Below are 23,736 nucleotides of genomic sequence, written 5' to 3' on the forward strand. Positions count from 1 at the left end.
TAAGGACCACTGTGGGAGGGGGGGGGGGTATAAGGACCACTATGGGAGGGAGGGGGTGGGATAAGGACCACTATGGGAGGGAGGGGGGTATAAGGACCGCTATGGGAGGGAGGGGGGGATAAGGACCACTATGGGAGGGAGGGGGTGGGATAAGGACCACTATGGGAGGGAGGGGGGTATAAGGACCGCTATGGGAGGGAGGGGGGCATAAGGACCACTATGGGAGGGAGGGGGGGGGATAAGGACCACTATGGGAGGGAGGGGGGGGATAAGGACCACTATACCACTATGGAAGGGAGGGGGGGATAAGGACCACTATCGGAGGGAGGGGGGTGGGATAAGGACCACTATGGGAGGGAGGGGGGAGAAAAGGAACACTATGGGAGGGAGGGGGGGATAAGGACCACTATGGGAGGGAGGGAGGGGGGGATAAGGACCACTATGGGAGGGAGGGGGATAAGGACCACTATGGGAGGGAGGGGGGGATAAGGACCACTAGGGGAGGGGAGGGGGAAGTAAGGACCACTAGGGGAGGGGAGGGGGAAGTAAGGACCACTAGGGGAGGGGGAAGTAAGGAGCACTAGGGGAGGGGAGGGTAAGGACCACTAGGGGAGGGGTGAGTCAGGACCACTGGGGGAGGGGGGTGAAGGAACACGGGGGTGGGGAGGTAAGGACCACTGAGGGAGGAGGAGGGGAGGTCAGGACATATGGGGGGGGCAAATATCCTTGCACCGGCCCTGCACACACTGCATTCATACACACACTGCATTCATACACACACTGCATTCATACACACACTGCACTCATACACACACACTGCACTCATACACACACTGCATTCATACACACACACACTGCACTCATACACACGCTGCACTCATACACACACACGCTGCACTCATACACACACGCTGCACTCATACACACACACGCTGCACTCATACGCACACACTGCATTCATTATACACACACTGTAAATAAATATTCAATTAATATATTTTTTTTAGGATCTAATTTTATTTAGAAATTTACCAGTAGCTGCTGCATTTCCCACCCTAGTCTTATACTCGAGTCAATAAGTTTTCCCAGTTTTTTGGGGAAAAATTAGGGGCCTCGGCTTATATTCGGGTCGGCTTATACTCGAGTATATACGGTATATGGTATATATATTATTATAAAATACAAATAATATGTTAATAAAAATAAATAACAAAAAATAATAATTTTTAATAATTAAAAAAAATTATATATATATATATATATATATATATATATATATATGCAATTTTATTCTAACAGTAATTTGATATTGATATATATATATATTTATATCAAAATACACTTAGAATGTAATGATATATATATCTATGTATAAATAAATAAATAAAATAATACGAAATATACATATGTCCACATACATAATTACATAAATAATTTCATAAATATACACGTAGACGTCAAATATATAAATATGTATATATATTAAAATTATACGTGCATATTTATGTAATATTTTTACCTAATTAAGTAATTTTAATGATTGCAATTTGAGGGACCTGCCTGCCAACCCAGGCCAAAAGTCCAGATAATTTAATTTGCTAGCACTGTGTTTAACCCTGTAACTTTCTATGACACCCTAAATCCTGTACATGAGGGGTACTGTTTTACTCGGGAGACTTCGCTGAACACAAATATTAGTGTTTCAAAACAGTAAAACATATCACAGCGATGATATTGTCAGTGAAAGTGAAGTTTTTTGCATTTTTCACACACAAACAGCTCTTTCACTGAGGATATTATTGCTGTGATATATTTTACTGTTCTGATACACTCATATTTGTGTTCAGCGAAGTCTCCTGAGTATAACAGTACCCCACATGTAGATGTTTTATAGTGTTTGTGAGAGTTACAGGGTCAAATATAAGGCTTGATTTTACTTTTTTTTTTTATTGAAATTTGTCAGATTGGTTAGGTTGCCTTTGAGAGCGTATGGTAGCCAAGGAATGAGAATTAGCCCCATGATGGCATACCATTTGCAAAAGAAGACAACCCAAGGTATTGCAAATGGGGTATGTTCAGCCTTTTTTAGTAGCCACCTAGTCACAAACACTGGCCAAAGTTTGCGTTTTTTGCATTTTTAACACACAAACAAATATAAATGCTAACTTTGGCCAGTGTTTGTGACTAGGTGGCTACTAAAAAAGACTGGACATACCCCATTTTGAATACCCTGGGTTGTCTACTTTAAAAAAATATGTACATGTTAGGTGTGTTTCGGGCATTTATGACAGATAACGGTGTTACAATGTCACTATTGATACATTTAAAAAATATATATATTGAAACCGCAATTTCCTACTTGTATTTATAGGCCTATAACTTGCAAAAAAAGCAATAAAGCATGTAAACACTGGGTGTTTTTAAACTCGGGACAAAATTTTGAATCAATTTAGCAGTTTTTTTCATTAGCTTTTGTAGATAAGTAAAAGATTTTTCAAGTAAAAGTCCAAAAACATGTTTTTTTAAAAAAAAATTTTCACCATATTTTTTTATTTATTTTTTAATACAATATATGACATAATACAAATAATGGTATGTGAAGAAAGCCCTTCTCGTCGTGAAAAAAACAATATATAACTTGTATGGGAACCGTAAATGAGAGAGCGGAAAATTACAACTAAACACAAACACCACAAAAGTGTTAAAACTGCTCTGGTCCTTAACGTACAAACATCGCAAAAACAGGACGGTCCTTAAGGGGTTAAGCTTGTAGATGCTGTTGTGGCGCTACCAGCCTGTATGTTATTTCTTTATTGCACACCAAAATAAAGAATTAAAAAAAATAATAACATTTTTTTTTTTTAAAAAAAAAACACTTCTTCAGGCAGACAATTCAATATTCTTATTGTTACTGTAAAAAAAAAAAAAACACCTTTCCATATACTATATCTTCTTTCTTCCAGTCTAAATGCATGACCTTATGTCCTGTTGGATTTTAACACAATAGTTTGTATTAGCCACAAATATATTTGTATATTTCTAAAGTAAAGGGGTTTACATTTGTTAACCTTTTTACATAGCTAAAATGTTATATTCCTTTTATTAAATTTGTAGCCCGCCTTTGCATTCTTTTCAGTGCCATAATATCCTCTTTTAGAATTAGTGCCCAAAATTGCACAGCATGTTCAAGATGTGATTAATGTAGTTATTAAACTGCAGTTTAAATTTGTATGTTGCTAGTGTTTTGTAACAGGTCTTAAAGTATTGAGAAGCCGGTATGACCAGGTTCCATGAAAGGCTGCATATCCAACATATTCTAATCTGTCAGGAATACAAATTTTTGGTTGACTTCTAAAATCAGTATAATTTATTTAGATTTAGAAGGAAAATGGCAGCTATAGAAAAAGATATTTGAAGTACATGGGGGTCCCTCCATTTGGCCAAGCATATAATCTGTGTATTAACCTTTAAAATGTGCATTCCGAGGGGGCGGAGCTTGGCAGCCAAGCAGCCCAGACGTGGTCAGCAAGAGCTCCCACGCCTGGGGGAAATAAACAGGGTATTGTGCCCAGCCAAAGACACATACAGACCGCAGACCACCATACCCACAACGGGGAGCGGCTGCAGCATCGAATAGTACATTCCACGAGCATCAGCACAGCCAATCTGCCATACCGAGGCTTGCGGCCTACGCAAGGCTGAGTCAGGAGGGACGGCCGCAGAAGCAGGGCTCAGTGGCCCGGTGAAACACCGCCCCCCCAGGACCTGCGGGGGTCATTCCGGTCCAAGCAAAGCAACCTCACACACTCTGCTAATAGCGGGCAGCAGATACCGCACAAATCTGAATGAGGACACTGACGCCCAAAATGGCGGATGTACCTTACCCACGAGGCAAGAGGCAGCAGCCAGCCGAACAAGACGGGTGCGCAACAATAGACCGCATGATACAACATCTCGACAAGATATTTACCCGTTTCTGGCGGCAACTAAAGGTACGAGCACAAGCAGCAGCTGGGGGAAAGACGAGCAAACAGAAGAGAACAAGCGAGGAGGTGTACAGGGCCCCATCAGGCACAACCACCCACCAAACACCCCAGCCGCAAGTACCTAGCCCACCCAGGCTGAGAGCAGGCAAGGCCTCACACCACAGACGCCCCATACAGAGGCAGAAACACAGACATCCCAGAAGACAGACGTCCACCCAGAACCGCAGACGCCCCTCAGGGAAGAAGGACTTACACCCACTCGTGGGACCACAGACCCAGGGAGCAGCGATGCTAACCTTCAGGGAGGCCATGGACGAGAGACAAGCCGGGCGCAACCCACACCTTGAACTGCCATGGAAAAGCATTCAGGCGAACCCGAGAGCTTCCAGGGATGGTATGGCTCTGCCGAGCCGAGGCATTGGCTGACAGTGCCACAAGTCCCCGAGCAAGGTACCCATGTCCCCCTAAGGACTTGCTGCCATATTCCAGCCCGCCGGTACCAAGACAGACCATACTGTCACATAGTTAAATTCATCTCCGATTCTCTGTTGCCTGCATTTATTTACTTGTATTCATTTATTTACTTTACTTATGTTTTAATTACACTCCAGGCGCTCCAGGGGTTAGACCCACCACTAGCTAGTTAATACACACATAGCCAGGTACTTAGACACAGCAAATACGACAAGCAAGTTTAGTTATCAGAAGCCCAGCAGGGTCTCCCCCTCTGGAAACATTTCTTAAAAGCTCACATACCCTACGAACTTAAAGCGACGCAGAGGTTAAACCCGCTACACCACTCATAGGCATAGTCCCCTTGACCTTACAGGGTATGTGCAACCAGTACCTAGGCCTCTACGCGAGCATGTAACCCTATATGACCAGGCGCACCTATAGCCTGAATAACCAACACTGTACCTACCAAGCTCCATGTCACTAGCTTGTTTAACATATACAATTGTTCTTGCAACACATTTCTTCGTCAAGCATTATAATCCCAAAAATTGTGCAAGTTTTAACTGAATGCCATCTCATATGTAAGCTATGTATTAAGATGTTTGTGTCAACTGCTGTTGTGGCATGACATAACTGTTTGTACACACCTGCACAGCAAAAATAAAGAAAAAAAAAAATCTGCATTCCGCAGTAACACCAAGTCCTGTAAAGGCCAAAGGAAAAACTCGCCCAGCCTCAAAGGCACCCAAGGAGAAATCTCCGTCGCCTAAAGCAGAGGAAGAAGAGGAGGAGGAGGAGGATGATCCTGAGACACCCCCACCAAAGAAGAAACCTGCAAGCCCTGCACAGGAGAAGTCTGGAGAAGAGGGTTCTGATGAAGAAGCTCAGTCCGCGGAGGACCAGCCTGTTGTGTTTAGGGAGGGGTGGGTTGGGTATGTGGGTGTGAGGGTGAATATTGGGAATATTTTATTAAAAAATAAAAAAAACAAAAGTTAAAAAAAGGAAAAAAGAAGCCAGGTTGGAGATAAAACATGATTTAGGCAACTGCTTGACTCGTGCACCACCAATTCTGTCTTTCATTTGTTTTAAGAGTTACATATGCGCTTTTTTATTTTTATTTTATTTTTTATTCAGCAGAAGGTGAACCTTTTTGCCATTGGGGGGTTAATGGTCAGTCTTTCCCATCACCTGTATGAAATAAAGCCATGCACATTTTTAATAAGTTTGCATTGGTAAGATGTATGTCTGTTTTTTTTGTTTTGTTCTTTTTTTTTTTTTTTTTTTAATATATATATATTAATTGAGGTGTCTAGTTGTAGGATTTCTTTGCTGAAAGTTGAGCTCCCCTGTATGTACTTTAGTACTAGGTTTTCAGCATGTGTTTATGTTCAGTCCCCTTGTTACTTTTTTACCTCACACTAATGGGGTCAACAATGTTTTGCAAAGTATTGGTATAATGCAGTGACTCTTATGCCTCCTTCATTTGGCATGTTTTTAAATACTTTTGGGCTAATGAAATGGCAATATTTTACTGCGATTGACTTTGTAGAAGGAAAACAGCTTCAACCTCTATTTTTGTAAGCCATTTGACACACGGGATAGAATATATTTTGGAGCCCTGCTAGAGATTTTACGATGCCTAAACCACATCACTTAATTTGATATTCTTTAAATGCTCAACTTTTGCAGTGACTGTGTGACAATATTGACTATATTGACTATATTGACTAATATTGACTAAGATCTGTATATAAAATCTAAATAGCCTCCATTCATGCTGTATGCAAACATGTAACTTCCTTCTGTTGAAAGGCAATTGATAAAAGTTTGATAACTTTTTTTTTAATTCTTTATTTTTTGTCGTGCTTAAGAATACAATACGTCCTGCGTTGCCACAACAGCAGACGCGAGGATCTGTAGAACATACAGAGATACATGTAGGATGACGTTGAGAACAGTTAGAGACAATATTATGCATCTTGAGAATACAGCACGAAATTTTATATTTGGGGTACATAACACTTGGCTGGCTAGGTGAAGAATGTCTTCGTGACTGAACGGTTTCATTGCGTGCTAGGTAGATTAGTAAAAACGAGTAAACCGAACCGTTTTGTAGAATAAACATGAATTGGTCAAGATAATGTAGGTGGTTCATATAGTAGCATTAGTGGTTTGTACATCACGGGTGACTAACTGTCAGGATTAACTAAGTAAGGTTTTAACTGCTTGGCAATAACATACAACAATAAAATCAAGCTGGTATCACGTTTGTTAGCAAAATGCGTATTGTGACCTGGATGTACTAGTCGTTAAAACTAGGTAAAGCAGTTAAACAGTTGTGTGCTTGAACATTATAGTAAGATTATAACATTGCATATGTAGGGAGGAGATAGCCTGAATTTAGCATTTCGAGGCAGTAATGTGGTATCGGTAGTCAGGCTCCGCTCCCCACATTTTTTCTTTTTGATAGCAAATTAGTAACATGTGTTAGACAATGAGTGATATAATTATGAGATACAAGCTACGAAACAGTCGAGTGTCATAGTGAGCTGATTTGTCTAGGTTACAGGTGTTTCAGCTGTGCTATAATACAAGGAGCTGTTTGATAAAATTATTCTTAGACAGAGGTACTGGTTTAAACTTCAAAAAGAGAGAGAGCATTTTCTCTGCTGTTACCACCTGGGCTATGAACCTATTGGTGCTTAGGAAAATAAACATTTAACCCTGGTCAGGCTATAAATCAATGTCTATATGATAAACAGGCTAGATGTAAGCATGTGGAGAGAGATGGTATAGACTTGTTGTTTATGTTCTGCTGTTAGGGTCAGGTAACGGCAACTGTGGCGAGGTACAAATGCTGGCTGGCACTGCAAACTTAAATGAAAGAGGGCTAATCAAGATTAAAAAAATAAGTAAAAAAAAAATAGAAACACAACACACCCTCTCTCACTGGGGCATCGAAAGTCAGCCGACTCCCATAGTCGGAACGGGCTGAGCCCCTTCAGGGGAGTCCCAGTGAGCCTCAATGTTGTGGGTCCGGCTATGCTTATCTTCCCCAGTCAGTGTGATCGCGGGTGTATCCTGTGCCTGGGTAATGATCTGTTTCGAGATCCAGACTGCCCTGCCTGTGGGGTTAGCGGTGGGTCTGGCTATGATGCGCTGTCTTCGGTGAGTGGTCCGTTGCAGCAATGGTGGGCGCTTGGTGTAGGAGCCTCGAGGTGCCCTTTGTGTGGGTGTGCAGTTGACTCTATGAGTTGGTGCTCGTTTGCCAGTATCGCCCATCCAGTTTGTTGGGAAGTAGCTCGCCATCCGTGGCTGTGTAGCTTGGCCCGATTGGTGGCTGGATAAGGGGGGTGTGTGTGGCACTTTGCCTCGCGGGCCTGGTGCACGGTTCACTCCCTGGAGGTCGCGTGTAGGCGGGTCTCGCCCTCTCTTATCTCTCTTAAATAGGGAGGCAGTTTGGAGGATTCCGGCCACTTTACAAGCCTTTGCCGTGACTCGGGGTGATTTCCGCCTGCTCATTTGCAGTCGGAGGAGGAATGAGAGCCTCCTGCTGCGCCGCCATCTTGGGGCTCTCTTCCCCGCCTGGGCCGAGGATGTCCGCCGTGAGGGTGCATGTGGCTGGGGAGGTGAGTGTATTCGCTGCTGTTCTTGGTCAGTCTGATGCCTCCTTTCCTCCAGCCTCTGCCAGAAATTCTCTAATATTTTGTCAAGCTTGGACATCAGGTCCAGCCGGTCTTCGATGGAGTCAGGGTGCCGCGTGGCTGTCGCCATGTTCGAAAAGTTAGTGGCTGTCTCTGCGAGTTCGGCGGCCTTTCCCCCTGTCTCCAGTATGTCAGTACAGCCTCTCCGATGTGGACCGGGATCACCCCCGCCGGTCCAGAGGGGGGGGGGTGGTAACGGGGCTCCAGCGTGTTGGTGTGGGTCTGTGGGCAGCACTGGCCTGGGAAAGGAGCCGTCTTTCCCACCCGGCTCCCTGTAGGCCGTATGTTTGAGAGTTTGCTGTGGCGGTGATTTGTCGAGTCTCTTACCTCCACCGGGTGTTGTAACCCGATCAAGCAGTATGCTGATCGCTTTGTAGGCTTTAGCTGAGATTAGATGAGGTTATAAATGCTTATTTTGTCAGAGTTGGAGAGGAGCCCGAGCAATACACGTCTCTCCACCATGGCAGTCAGGCCGCGCCCCCCCAAAAGTTTGATAACTTTTACCGTGAACATTTGTGACTTTGTTTTTGGGATTTTTTTTTTCACCTTCACAAATCCTGCAGATACCACTGTAAAGCAGTGATATAATCTTTACTACACACTTGTGCTTTGACTACAATAAATGTTTCCCTAAAGTAAGATTGATTATATTTACTTTTTTGTTAACATGCTTAAATTATATAGCATTGTTACTTTAGAGGACGTTGCCACAGCATATCATGCAACATTTTTTAGGTTGCTTCTCAAATCCAAAATATGTGTATTTTAAAATATCAGTCTTGATGCTGCAGAATCACAAGTACAATATTCAGGGGTATAACATCACTGAAATACTATCACAGATTATAGGGAAGACTGTTGCTCCATGAGGTGGGATAGAAAGTTGTATATTTTTATTTACTCCAACTGAAGCTGGGATTCCTAAATTTGAAAAAGTAATACACATTTCCCCACAGCCATATGTGAAATTCTTATTAGATGTAGTTTTTGCCTTGCGCGCTGCTTCCGCATTTACCTTTATGGCTAATTGTTTGCTCCCTGCTGTAGTTCACTGAAGCTGGAGAAAAAACTTAAAATCCTAAGCCCACTTTCAACCCTCCCTGTTTGCCTTAAAACCTGTTTAATACATGTCATTAACATGTTTGTGTTTTATCCTGGAACATTGTACATGTTCCCTTTTTATTGTACTGGGATGCCATTTACAGGTTTAACTAGTTTTAGAGTAAAGATCATGCTCCTGTAGTTTAACTGCTCAATTATTTGATATTTTAGGAGTTAAATCACTTATTTCTCATCTGACTCTGTCTCCATGGAAAAAGTAAATTGGTTTAGTATTCAATCCGACCTTAACTTACTTTAGAAGTTCTTATCTCCTGCTCTGTAAATGGAATTCCACACGGGAGGCTATTAACAGAGCAAGAGATCAGAAATTCGTCAAACAGAATGCCATACAGTTACATAGGTTGGAATAAATAAAAAATTAAAGTCCAAGTTTAACCTTGAAGTTTAGACATAAGAACGCTTTACAGGGAGAGTTTAGGATGGCTGTGCAAGTCCCACGTGGGGCTGCATAACCAAAGTGATCTAACTCCTAAATGGCAGAGAATAGAGCAGTGAGATTGCGGGGATATGAATTATACACCTACAGTTGTTTTGGTACCTATAGTATCTTTGTAGAGGGAACAAAGTTGTATTCACTAACACTATAGTGCCTACTCCCCACTCCGCCCATTGAAAATCCTATATTTACTCACCTGATTCCAGCACAGATGTCACTCGACGCTCCAAACGTATCTGATTTTGGAGGGTGGGGATTGATGTGCATGCACGGCGAACGCATTAGACTTTCTAACAGGGATATCACTGACGCTGGATGTCCAGTGGCGTTAAAGGGATGTGCCTACAGGTGTTTCCTGGGTTAATGGCAGGCTGATTGTTCAGAGTAGCATTTTGCCCAGTGTGTGTATTGGATTTACTTAGATTGTCAATTCTGATGATCTCAGCTGAGGGGACAAAGCCAGCACCCACAGAGCGGTGCTGGAATAAAAGTGACTTATTATTTAGTGGGGGGGCAGGGGACCTAAATAGTGTTTAACACTAGCGTCAGGAATACCCATTTGTGTTTCTTTCTTTAACGGCTTCACAGGAGAGGGAAAAAGTATAATTGTAGCACTTGTGTTTGCAGCATAACCTATAATCTCTTGCAGTCCTGAGCTTTATCCAAAAACAACTAAGGCAGTAATTCCATGAAAATCTTTTTAGGGAATTGGGTGCCCTATAGTGTTTAAGCGGCATTTCCCATATTTGAAGTTGTAAAATGCATGCTGAGAATATGTTCCATATGTTGTAAGCTGAAATAAATGGGCCTAGGAGGAGGGACAGCTGGTCGTTCACCATGCAAGTAGTAAGTGGAACACCTACACGGAATGTAATGTGTTCTATATCAATCCCCCATGTTTAACTCCGCTTACTCTGGGAAAGCAAGTTGAAAATCAGAGCCTCATAGGCAAAGGCAATGCAAAGTTTAAATACAAAATATGAACATAGAATGTGACTGCAGATAAGAGCCATTTGGCCCATCTAGTCTTCCCAATTTGTGAAATACAGTGGTACCTTGGAAGTCGGACTAAGATTTTGCGTAAAAAAGTGTCTCGGTACTCGGTCGATCCTCTGTACCCAAACACATCATGCCACAAACATGTTCAATTTGACACATTTTAAATGACAGAAGAATGGTTGCATACCCCCATCCAAGAATATCTTTCCACTTACGCCATCAACTCTCATCATCACAGGTAAAGTGAATTGACATTTTAATTTACTGTACATTGTGTTATTTTATGCATGAAAGGCATTACTACACAGTACAATTTTTGTTAAACTGCTGTAATTGTGGGGGTCTGGAACGGATTAATCAAATTTTACATTAATTCCTATTGGAAATGTTGATTCGGTTATAGCTAGGATAGCCTTATGCCTATTCCACACATTCTTAAACTTCTTAACGGTGTGTAACCGCTACCACTTCAGCTGGAAGGCTATTCCATGCATCCACTACCCTCTCAGTAAAGTAATACTTCCTGATATTATTTAAACCTTTGACCCTCTAATTTAAGACTGTCCTCTTGTTGTGGTAATTTTTCTTCTTTTAAATATAGTCTCCTCCTTTACTGTGCTGATTCCCTTTTATGTATTTAAATGTTTCTATCATATCCTCCTGTCTCATCATTCCTCCAGGCTAAAAATGTTAAAATCCTTTAACCTTTCCTTGTAAGTTTTATCCTGTAATTCATTAACTAGTTTAGTAGCCCTTCTCTAAACTCTCTCCAAAGTATCAATATCCTTCTGGAAATATGGTCTCCAGTACTGCGTACAATACTCCAAGTGAGGTCTCCCCAGTGTTCTGTACAATGGCATGAGCACTTCTCTCTTTCTATTGCTAATACCTCTCCCTATACCACAAAGCATTCTGCTACCATTTCCTGCTGCTCTATTACATTGTCTGCCTACTTTGTAGTCATCTGAAATAATTACCCCATAATCCATTTCCTCAGATGTTGAGGTTAGGACTATCAAATATTCTGTAATCTGCCCTTGGGTTTTTACGTCTAAAATGCGTTATCTTGCACTTATCCACATTAAATTTCAGCTGCCACAGCTCTGACCATTTTTCTAGTTTGCCTAAATCATTTGCCATTTGGCTTATCCCTCTTGGAGCAGTAATCCTGTTACATATCTTAGTATCACCAGCAAAAATACATACCTTACCATCAAGACCTTCTGCAATATCACTAATAAAAATATTAAAGAGAATGGGTCCAAGTACCTGAGGTACCCCACTGGTAACTAGACCTTACTTTGAATATACTCTATTGACTACAGCCCTCTGTTGCCTGTCACTCAGTCACTGATTGCAGTTTATTGATGTCTTCTATGTGCAACAGTGTCAAACGCCTTACTGAAATCCAGGTAAGCAATGTCTACTCCACCACCCTGATCTATTATTTTAGTTACCCAATCAAAAAAATCAATAAGATTAGTTTGGAATGATCTCCCTGAAGTAAACCCATGTTGTCTCTGATCTTGAAACCATGTGATTTTAGATTTTCAACAATCCTATCCTTTAACATGGTTTTCATTACTTCCCCACTACTAAAGTAAGGCTTACTGGCCTAGAATTGCCCGACTCCTCCCTACTACCTTTCTTGTAAATGGGCACAACATTTGCCAACTTCTAATCTTCTGGGACTACTCCGGTAACAGTTGGTTAAATAAATTGCAGGGCCTGAGCATGTCTCCACAACACCACTACAGTCAGTGCCTGAGCCTGTCTCCACAACACCACTACGCTCGGTGCCTGAGCTTGTCTCCATAACACCACTACACTCGGTGCCTGAGCCTGTCTCCATAACACCACTACAGTCAGTGCCTGAGCCTGTCTCCACAACACCACTATGCTCGGTGCCTGAGCTTGTCTCCATAACACCACTACACTCGGTGCATGAGCCTGTCTCCATAACACCACTACACTCTGTACCTGAGCATGTCTCCATAACACCACTACACTCGGTACATGAGCATGTCTCCATGACACCACTACGCTCCGTGCTTGAGCCTGTCTCCATAACACCACTACACTCGGTGCCTGAGCTTGTCTCCATAACACCACTACACTCGGTGCCTGAGCTTGTCTCCATAACACCACTACACTCGGTGCCTGAGCCTGTCTCCATAACACCACTACACTCTGTGCCTGAGCCTGTCTCCATAACACCACTACACTCTGTACCTGAGCATGTCTCCATAACACCACTACACTCGGTACCTGAGCATGTCTCCATGACACCACTACGCTCCGTGCTTGAACCTGTCTCCATAACACCACTACACTCTGTGCCTGAGCTTGTCTCCATAACACCACTACACTCTGAAAGTGCTGAAAATGAATTATGTAGAGCATCAGACTGTGCAATATGCCTTTTATCCACAACTCTAGTCTACCAGATCCTACAGTAATCCATCTGCTATTCCTAGTATGTCTCTGCGGCACTGTCTTTGCAACAGTTCCAGTGGCTTTGCAACAGTTCCAGTTTGTTTAACAGATAATTTACAAATCTCAAACTTCAAAACGACAATCTTCTGCCACTGTATTAGAGAACTGTCTACAGATTAGACAGCATTCAAATCTCCAAAAAAGTGGAATGTGAAACAAATGCATAACAACTATTACACTGAACTAAGTCTGCTATTTTAATGAGGTCAGTAATTGAAATCAAACAAATCTTACCCGTTTTTTTTTTCCCTGTATAACTCAGATTAACCCAAAATTATCTCCAGACACCACTTAATCATTGAATCCAGTTATTTCAATCAAACCTATTGTCAAAGGTTTATGAACTCAAGCTTCTAGCCATGCAGTCTGCATTTACGAACAATTGTGGAAAAAAATGGTTGTTGTGAAGTGGTCAGTAAATTCAAGCATGGTACTGTGGTAGAATGCTACTTTTTCAATAACTCGGTTTGTTAAATGTCATCCCTGGTAGATATTGCACAGTCAACTGTAAGTGACATTATTGTAAAGTGGAACCGTATAGCAAAAGCAGCAACTCAGCCTCAAAGCAGAAGACCACTTAAAGTCCAGAGCAGGGTCATGGAGTGCTGAGGCGCATGGTATGTAAAAGTTGCCAACACTCTGCTGATTCCATAGCTGAAGACTTTCAAACGTGCACTGGCATTAATATTAGCACAAAAACTGTGCGTCAGGAGCTTCATGGAATGGGTTTCCATTGCCGAGCAGGTGTATGCAAGCCTTACATCACCAAGTACAAAGCCAAGCATTGGATTAAGTGGTGCAAAGCATGCTGCCAATGGCCACTGGAGTAGTTATAACATGTTATGGAATGACAAATCACACTTCTCTGTTTGGCTGTCTTACGGGCAAGTCTGGGTTTGGTGGATGCCAGGAGAACGTTACCTGCCTGACTGCATTTTGCCAAATTTAACGTTAGTTGCAGGAGGGTTAATGGCCCCCATAGCGGTAGACTAATAAGGGAAATGTGTGGTGTGAGGACACGCAGGGCACAAGAGCATTATCAGTACATTGCTTAGTATTGGGTGAAACAGTAGGTCTGATAAATCCCATAATGAGCTCTAGGAAAACAGGTGCAGGTAGGTAAACCTGATCTGTTGACAGTCCAACCAAGTCTGGTCACCCTATGCCCTTCATGGGCAGAGCATAGTCCCACCACAAGGGAGAGCACTGCAGGGGTCCAGGAGACATCCTGACATCCAGAACGATTGGCTCTGCTTCTCTATGGTCAGGAGTAATGTGCTCTGCACTCTCCACTGCCCGCATGTGCCAGAAGTCCACAAACATTCTGTCCAATCTGCTCAGGACATCGATGTGATCCTCACTGCGACCATTGGTGCACGCGGTGTCCACCATCTTTGTCAAGTCACTAGCTGGAGTTTGAGCCAGCACTGCTTTCCCCTGCACTCCAACATCATCGGGGTCGTCTCCCATGGGGGGGATGTGATCACCCCCACCAGTCCAATGGAGGGGGGAGGGTAATGGGGCTTGTGTGTGCCTCTCACTGCTTCAGGGCACTTCCGGGCCAGATCATCAGCCGCTTCTACCGCCCGATGCACACCAGGCTGCATATTTCAACTACGGGTAAACCGGCACTGTTCAGGTTGCTGAGTGTCGCACAGCATCCCCACAGGTGTGAGGGGTAAGTTGGTTGCTGATGCCTAGCCAGATTGGTTGTGAATAGGCTGTGATAAGTGTTTAGGGCTCAAGATTAAGTGGGTGGACGTGTGAGACACGTCTCTCCACCATGATGGTTGGGCCCCCCCCTCTTTTTTTTTTTTTTTAAATGAACATTACTCACTACCTGACCTTAGGGAGTACTTTGCTGTCCTACAAAAAGGAGGGCTTTAACGCCTTTTGGGCAGGATAGAAAGCCCTAATGATCTGGCCCTCCCTCCAGCCAGGGCCGGATTAACATAGGGGCTGATGGAGCTGCAGCTCCAGGCCCATGGAATAGGCCCATTGATTTTAAATAGAAAAAGTAATAATTAAAAAAAAAAGTTTCTTTACACACTACTCTTAGGGTTTCCACCTGGCTTTTATTTTATTGACACAGCCAGTATTTGAGGCTGCCTGGGCGGTGCCAATATTGCAGTCATACTGGCAATACAAATGCTAGTATTTTTCTCAGTATAAACGGAGATTACGATGTAATACCAGCACTAGCCAGTAGGGGTTGCTGTGTGTGGAGAGAGGCAGGGATAGGAAGTTCCAGCATATTCCTCCCTGCCTAGAGTATCTCTACTCACTGATTCGCAGGGTAGCAGCTGCAGAGAGTCAAGACAGCAACTCCCACCCTGCAGAGACAGCCTACAGCTCAAGGAAGTGAGGGACATTGGGAGACATTATGACACAGACACTTGGGGATACAGAGACACATTCTCCCAGCCAGTGTCCCTGGTGTCTCAGTGTCCCCATGTCTCCCAGTGTCCCCTAGTCTCCCAGTGTCCCCTAGTCTCCCAGCCAGTTTCCCCTAGTCTCCCAGTGTCCCTGGTGTCTCTGTCTCCCCATGTCCCCAGGTCTCCTCATATTCCTAGTGACATGGGGACCCTGGGAGACATAGGTACATATACACATGGGGGCATTGAGACACTGTGATACATAGGGACACTGGGAGACTAGGAGACACGACAGTAGGGGACACAAGGAGACTAGGGGACACTGGGAGACATTGGGCACTGAGACACTGATACATAGGAATACTGAGACCTGGGTTAATCAACACATGGGGACACAGACACTGGGAGACATGGGGACACTGGGACAATGGGAGACTTAAGACACTGGGAGCAATCCATCTATACAGCAGAATCAAACTGTAAGTAGTTTTTTTGGTGATTTTACAGCATTTTCTCTTATGTCACTCCTTGTAATTTACATCATGTGAGGTCACCCAAACATAATTAATTATGCAAATTAGCAAGGCCGGTATGTTTTTCCAAGTAAGGTGGCAACCCTAACTACTTTTCACATACTCTTACTTAAGTATGGAAACTTAAGATTGATGTATAGGAACAAAACTTGTGTGGACTGTCTGACAATAAAATTAGTTAAGGTAATGCTTACTTTGGTCTCTCTAACACTGTGACATGTTCCCTTTCTTCTACATTCACTACATCCACCTTTTCTCTGTCTCAGACTGTATACCAGGAGCTTCTGCCTGCTAGTAAGACGGCAAGGAGACAAGTGGACATGTGAGTGCTAGGGGACAGTCCTTAGAAAGCGTTGAGCGAGCGAATCCCTAGACGCATTTATGCCAAGCTCAGGGTGATGCCTGCATAGTATGCCCGTAGTTGGACAGCCTGCATGATTGCATGAATTCATGCCAGGCTGGCCTTCCAATTCTTTGGACAAACATGCCCCCTTTTTAAGCATGTTTGCCCCTTTTGGCAGGTTGCATGATTTGCGTCAGTGGAACACCCTTTTACCGCGCCCATTGACTTCCTGCTTCACTGAAAAATTGCTGTTAGGGGTTATGGATTTACTTGAAAGATGAAAACATAAATTAGAGAGAGATTAGCATAGGGTATGTGTTTTCTTATAGCTTCTGTTTTCTTTCCCTCCAGCACCATCTCCATCAGATACATGACTCTTGGGAGTGTTTTAGTGTTTTTGGTCGATAAGATTCTGTAATTAGGCCCATCATAATTGTCAGCACCAGGCCCACTGGGCTGTTAATCTAGCCCTGCCTCCAGCCCAAATTCTAACTATGCACAGACCCAGGGCCGCCATCAGGGGGTGACAACCATAACCATTGTCACGGGCCCGGCGGTCCTGGGGGCCCGGACTGCATTCATTACACTGACACACACACTGCATTCATTACACTGACACACACACTGCATTCATTACACTGACACACACACTGTATTCATTACACTGACACACACTGTATTCATTACACTGACACACACTGCATTCATTGCGGGGGGGGGGGGGGGGGGGAGGCCCAGACCTTGTGCTTTGTCAGGGGCCCCAAAATTTCTGGTGGCGGCCCTGCACAGACCATCCCTTACAGTAGCAAATCAACACACAAATATTGCTATCAAATGTCTATAAGGTCATGGCTGAGACATAAACTAAGAGAAAATGTTGTTGGTCCCTTCTCACCATATCATATTTTTTGGAGCAGCTATAAACACCATGAATTCCTCAGTTCAAATTTCAACAGACAGAAAATCCCACACACAGACAAAAATTGGGGAAATAATGACAAAGAAATTAATCACAGAAAGAAACTATATGAGCCTCCTAGGATCTCTCACGTCTATAATAGGTCTGGTGAGATGGGCCCAGTGTAATTTAAGGACCATTAAGCTGAATTTCCTCAACCAATTTAACAAAAAACAGAACAATTGGGACCAATTAATTACGATTCCTCCTCAAGTAAAATCTCATCTACGATGGTAGAGACTGTAACTAAATCTTCAAAAAGGTTTTCCACTTGAAGAACCAAAATGACTAGTGATCACCACAGATGCCAGTTTTCAAGGTTGGGGAGCACATCTAGGTTTCACTTGCACTCAGAGGACTTGTCCCTACAGAAAATTAAGCTTTATTCAAACCTAAGAGCCATCTCAAAATTCTTGAAGGATTTTCTACCCCCATTGAAAAATTATTGGTTATTGATTCATTCAGACAAAGAACTGTAGCAGCTTATGTCTATCATCAAGGCAGTATAAAGAGCAAAAAAAACCTCAAAGAACTGAATCTATGAATGAACTGAAGTTTGTCAAGAGACATCTATCGTGTCTGAAAGCCATTTATCTCCCAGGATTCTAAAATCTTTTGGCAGATTATCTAATAGGACAAACATTCAACAAGGATAATTGAGTCTACACCTGGAGATATTCTATAAGACCACAATATTTTATTCTCTGACTCCAGACCCTTTATCTGCAGGCCAGGTAGCCATGTCCCAGACTTGGGGATTCAATCTGGGTATGTGATCCCCACCTCTAATACCTTGTTTGTTAAAAAAAATAGGAGCAGGTAAAAGGAAGGTAAGTACTATAATCCCAATTTGACCAAAGAGGCCTTGGTATCCACTACTGTGCAAGACGGCCATCTTCCAACTATGGAGATTACCTCCCAGACAAGATCTTCTAATCCAAGGCCCTGCTCTTCATCCGAATCCATCTCTTTAGAATCTGGGGGATTGGCTTTTTAATGGTCAATTCTATTAAACTAAGGCCATTCAGACAGCCTAGTAGAAATGCTCATGAAATCCAGGACATCTTTAACATCAGAATGTTATTATAGAGTATGGGAACATTTCAAAAGCTGGTCACAACTAAAATCCTTTGTCCATTTGACATATTAAACAGTCATTAGCAGTCTCGGGCATTGATACACCTATAGGGGTTTAAAAAGTAGCATTTTTTTGCAGATGACGTGCTGCTGTTTCTCTCCAATCCAGAAATGTATCTTCAGAGATTAATGCAACTGTTGGAGAGATACAGCCTCCTGTCATATTATAAAAATATATTTTAAAAAAAACCAAGCACTCCCCATTAGACTACCATCTCAAACCACCCAGACATTGCGGGGTAAGTATACTTTGACTGGAGAAAAAAGTACATTAAATACTTGGGCATTCAAATGACAAGGCCAGCTACACTTACTAACTAAATCAAAACAACAACTGAAAAAATGTGAAAATTTAGAGATGTCGTGGCTGGGCCATGTAAACACGGTTAAGATGATGATTTTGCCACATACTGTGTCGGCCCGTCCTTAGCACGCGGTTGAGCCACGGCTCCAAGCTGCAGCTCTCCAATTAGGTGAGTTAGGCTGCCGCCTATGGCCTCGCTAACGCACAATGGGGCAGGCAGACTGTGTCAGGTCCTCGGTCCCTCCCCGAGGATCCAACACCATGAGGGGGCTCGACGGCTTGCCCGGTATGCCGCCATGTGCGAGGCCCCTCCAGTCTGCCCTGAGAGGCAGAGAGACAGCACAGTCTGCAGCTCCGCCGGGTGTGAGCTGCAGACTGTGCAGTGTCTCGAATCTCTGGCCAATCAGAGTGTTGCAACAGGTTACCACGGCAACGCTCTGACTTATGGATATCGCGAGACACTGCACAGTCTGCAGCTCACACCCGGCGGAGCTGCAATCTGTGGTGGCTCTCTGCCTTTCAGGGCAGATTGGAGAGACAGCCCACTGCACCACCAGGAAACAAAGACACTGGACCACCAGGAAAAAAAAAAAAGGTATTTTTAAAATTACAATCCCCTCCCTCACTGTCACCCCCTCCCTCAGTCACTCTGCCACCCCCTCCCTTACTGTGTCATCCCCTCCCTCAGTCACTCTGCCACTTGTCACCTGCTTCCTCACTGTATCACCCCCTCCCTCAGTCACTCTGCCATTCCCTTCCTCCGTCACTCTGTCACCCCCCTCCCTCAGTCACTCTGCCACTTGTCACCACCTCCCTCTATCACTCTGCCACCTGTCACCCACTCTTTCACCTGTGTCACCACGTCCGTCACTCAGTCACTCTGTCACCCACTTTGCCACCCACTTAGTCACTCTGCCACCTGTCACCCACCCCCTCACTGTGTCACCCCCTCCCTCAGTCACTGTGCTACCGGTCACCCCCTCCCTTACTGTGTCACCCCAGTCCCTCTACCACCTGTTTATTATCCCTCAATCACTCTGCCACCCCCTCTCTTACTGTGTCACCCCCTCCCTCTGTCACTCTGCTACCCCCCTTACTGTATCACCCCCTCAGTCACTCTGCCACCCACTCTGTCACCCCCTCAGTCACTATGTCACCTGTCACCCACTCCCTGACTGTGTCACCCCCTCTGTCACTCTGCCACCCCCTCGCTTACTGTGTCACCCCTCCATCCGTCACTATACCACCTGTCACCCCATCCCTCCAAACTTTAGATTTATTTAATATAAGCTTATTATTTTCAATAATTTTTTTTTTTACCTTTTCTGGTATGCATTTATATTTCTACTTGTAAGGTAAAATACCTTTTACTTCGAATGTTTCAGACAGGCCAACTATTTTTGTGCAAACACTTGCAAGATTTATAAATATATTCAAGGAAAAAGGGCACTTTGATTCTTACGTGCCTTACAGATCTCATTCTTGGTTAAGATAAGCATCATCTTGTTGTATGACTGCATAACTTGTGTAATTGTCACTAATTTGCCAAGGAAGTAACACCTTGGCAGCAAGGCTTCTGCAATTTACTAGCGCTTGCCACCAGGGAACAAGTCGGCAAAACTTCTTTGCCTGTAGTAAAAACTGACATTTTTAATAATTCCCAAAATTAGTTTAAGGTGTTATAATCTAAGATGCATATATATACAACTAAAGTTTTGTAATGGCAGTATTCAGGCGTGTTTGCCTTGGGATGAGTTTTATATGTATATATTATTTCTTCAGATGAAGACTATGGAAGAGCTGCAGCACCACCTACAAAGAAATCTCGTGCATCACCCAGAGAGGTTAAAGAAAAGAAAAGGCCTGTAAAAAATTCACAGGAAGAGAGGTTAGAAAGTAACACGTTTTGAAATTGAGTTAAATTGTATCTGATAACATTCTGGATCTTCATAGTTAAATCTTCATGGTTAAAATCTTCATGGTTAAAAAGCCCATCAATAACATCAGAAGTTATGGGAGCCGGATACAGCCGTCTGTGTTCCTTCACCAGATATATGCGGGAGGTACGTTTAAGCAAATAATAATAAAAAAAAAAGTGCAGCACTAATGGGTAAGCCCTGTGCATGTTATCTCAATTCTGAGACTTCCTCAGGGGAATGATCGCTAAAAATACAGACCTGCCATATTTGAACCCCGAACAATCCTATTCTGGACCGCCGTCAGCCAATCCGAATATATTCCCCCATCTGTAAGTAATATTCATCCGTCTTTATTTAGCGCCAAAGAAACACTCTCAGGAGTCTCAGAATTGAGACGAAACTTGTAGGGCTTACCCATTAGTGCTTCACTTGATCATTTATTTTTTATTAATTAGTTCTTACTTGCCTCACACATACATAGACTGCTGTATCCAGTTCCCAGAAATTCTGAGGTTATTGATGGGCTTTTAAACTACATACATCTTGTATTTTATTATTGTAATATTTCACCCATGGAGGGTATGGTGTGGCTTGCCATGGCAAACAACTTTGTTTTTGTTTTTCTATTGCCTGTATAGTAACTTAGAACTCGAAATTCTAAGCCCTGACACAGAGAAGCATTGTGGACATGTACTCCGCTAATACTTTCACTGGGAACTATAGTGCAAAGCGAGTAAGGCAGAAAACCCTCCTGGCTGCCATATTGACAGCCTGGAGATGTGAGACTAGTGTAAGGCAGTTACTATCTGCTGCAAACAAGCTAACATACTTAAAGTGTGTGGCGTGTTCCTTTTTGACCACTTTATTTTTTTTAAATCCTATTCACATACAATACACTCTATGGTGCAGTCTGGATATAATTGTCTGCATACCAGCACCATTGCATTTAAATGGTTTTCTTCAGCAGTATTTGATTATAAAAATGCTTTATACAAGTTACAAATATTAGGTGGAATAAATTGTAGATAGTTTCATCTTGAGTAAAAATAACTTTACTTCCCGTTTAATTCTTGTTAAATTGTATAGCAGCCCAGTTTTCTTTTACTTTAAAATGGACTTCAATTTCATTTTCAGTGAGGAGTCTGAAAAAGATACAAAGAAAACCAAAAAAGAAGAGGACAACTCTGCAGGTAAGCTTTCATTCTAGTCTTGTACACTTTTTTACTTTTTTTTATTTTTTATGGACACATGTCCTAGTCTGTATTCGCTTAAGTTCCATGTAATGGTTGTAAGAAATCAAATGCCTATTTTTTTTTTCTATAGAAGACTTAACATTGCTACTGTTATTGAAATCTAGCAAGCATCTTTGTCACTGATGAGACAAATGTATAACTAGAACAAATATTCCCTTTAAACCGACAAGCTTTGTGAAAATGTGTGCACAAGTATACTTAGGACTGTGAGTTTAATGCATAATTGACTTAACCTTAAAGGTAGTGTTATACTGGCAATTTAGATTCCGGGTTCTCCTAAATGTAATAAAAAAAAAAAAAGTAATGTAATAAATGGAAACTTTTTCAGCACTGAGACCCACTCTGCCTCCAGTGATATCCCAAAGGCCTTTTGTTTTCTCATCTAATCCTTTTCTAAGATAAACATTTGGGGTGAGCAGAGTCGTAGTAGTTGTTCTGATAACTATAATGTCCCTTTAAGTTAATACATAAATATTCCAGACACCTAGACAATACTGAGGAATAGTAAGTTATGACTAGGAAAACCATCTTGCTGTAATTGTGAAAAAAATAAAATAAAAAATTCTGTTGAAAATGCAAGAAACATGGGCTGCTACTAACAAGCATTTAACATTTTATTACCTCTATTAAAGTCCTTTTGGTGACCACTGAGACAGAAAAGGCTTTAATATGGAGAATCCTCCATATACATCAGTGTTGTACTCTGATGCATTCGTGAGAGTACAGCACTGACTGGTCCTGTTAAATAAAGCACCAGGAGCTGAAGAGGACACTGTGGAAGAAGATGGCAGCTGCTGTAAAGGACAGGTTTAGATAATTAAGTGTTCTTGCATAGCAAGACCACTTAATGTGATCTCACATATATATTATTAAGTGTTCTTGCATAGCAAGACCACTTAATGTTATCTCACATATATATTCTTATTATAGCCAAATGTACCACCCTAACTCCTCCCACAGTTGTTACACTACATAGACAAAAATATACCAAAACGTGCGTATTGTTCCCGATTGGTGTGCTATTACTTTGTGGAACGTTTCGCCGAATGGTTCACGGAATATCGTCGTTCTCGAGGCAAAATTGGTCCCATAGGAATGAATAGCAAAATGTTCAAAGCTAGAGTGGGAGCTGGCAAAAGCTGAAAAATCAGGACATGATTTCTAAACTGCCACCACTCCCTCATTTTCAGGCCCACCTACACAAATCTTATATCAAAACGTTCAGCTATCCCTGCCGCCACTAGAAATGTCCACGGCTAAGCCATAGTCCTGATAGTTTTCACAATATGACCATTTGTTTGCAACTCACGCCTTCCATTGACATTCATTGAAACTCCACTCTGCAAAGCTCACATTTGAAGGGCAATTTCTAAACTGCGACTGTGCTTTCATTGTTAATATCTCAGAGACATACTATACATCAAAATGTAGGTCTGGGTCTTGTGATTCTCACAATATAAAGCCCTTCATTGTAGGATGTATAGTTTTTAAAATACGACCGTTTGAAGATGGCAACCGCAAAAATACTCTGACCTGTGCAAGGCTGCAGCAGCAAGTGATGTCATAGACAAAGCCTTTTACACCTGCTAATGTTTTTATAACTGTATGTTTTAATGTAACTGTGAAGCACTTTGGGCAACAACATTGCAATTAAATGTGCTATATAAATAAATAATAACAGTTACTCCGCCCACTCCAGTTGTAGACTACTGATG

The 23,736-nt window shown here is 42.6% G+C and overlaps 1 protein-coding gene across 1 annotated transcript in view; it reads left to right on the forward strand.

Annotated features, from left to right (window-relative positions):
• NUCKS1 (nuclear casein kinase and cyclin dependent kinase substrate 1) overlaps positions 1–23,736 on the forward strand; it is a 216,952-nt gene that overhangs the window by 147,372 nt on the left and 45,844 nt on the right. The window contains exons 14-15 of the mRNA XM_063451308.1: positions 20,632–20,737; positions 21,903–21,958. Coding sequence (XP_063307378.1) covers positions 20,632–20,737; positions 21,903–21,958 — 162 coding nt within the window. The remainder of the gene's footprint in view (positions 1–20,631; positions 20,738–21,902; positions 21,959–23,736) is intronic.

The sequence above is a fragment of the Pelobates fuscus genome, chromosome 1 (genome assembly GCF_036172605.1).
Source record: "Pelobates fuscus isolate aPelFus1 chromosome 1, aPelFus1.pri, whole genome shotgun sequence".
NCBI lineage: Eukaryota > Metazoa > Chordata > Amphibia > Anura > Pelobatidae > Pelobates > Pelobates fuscus.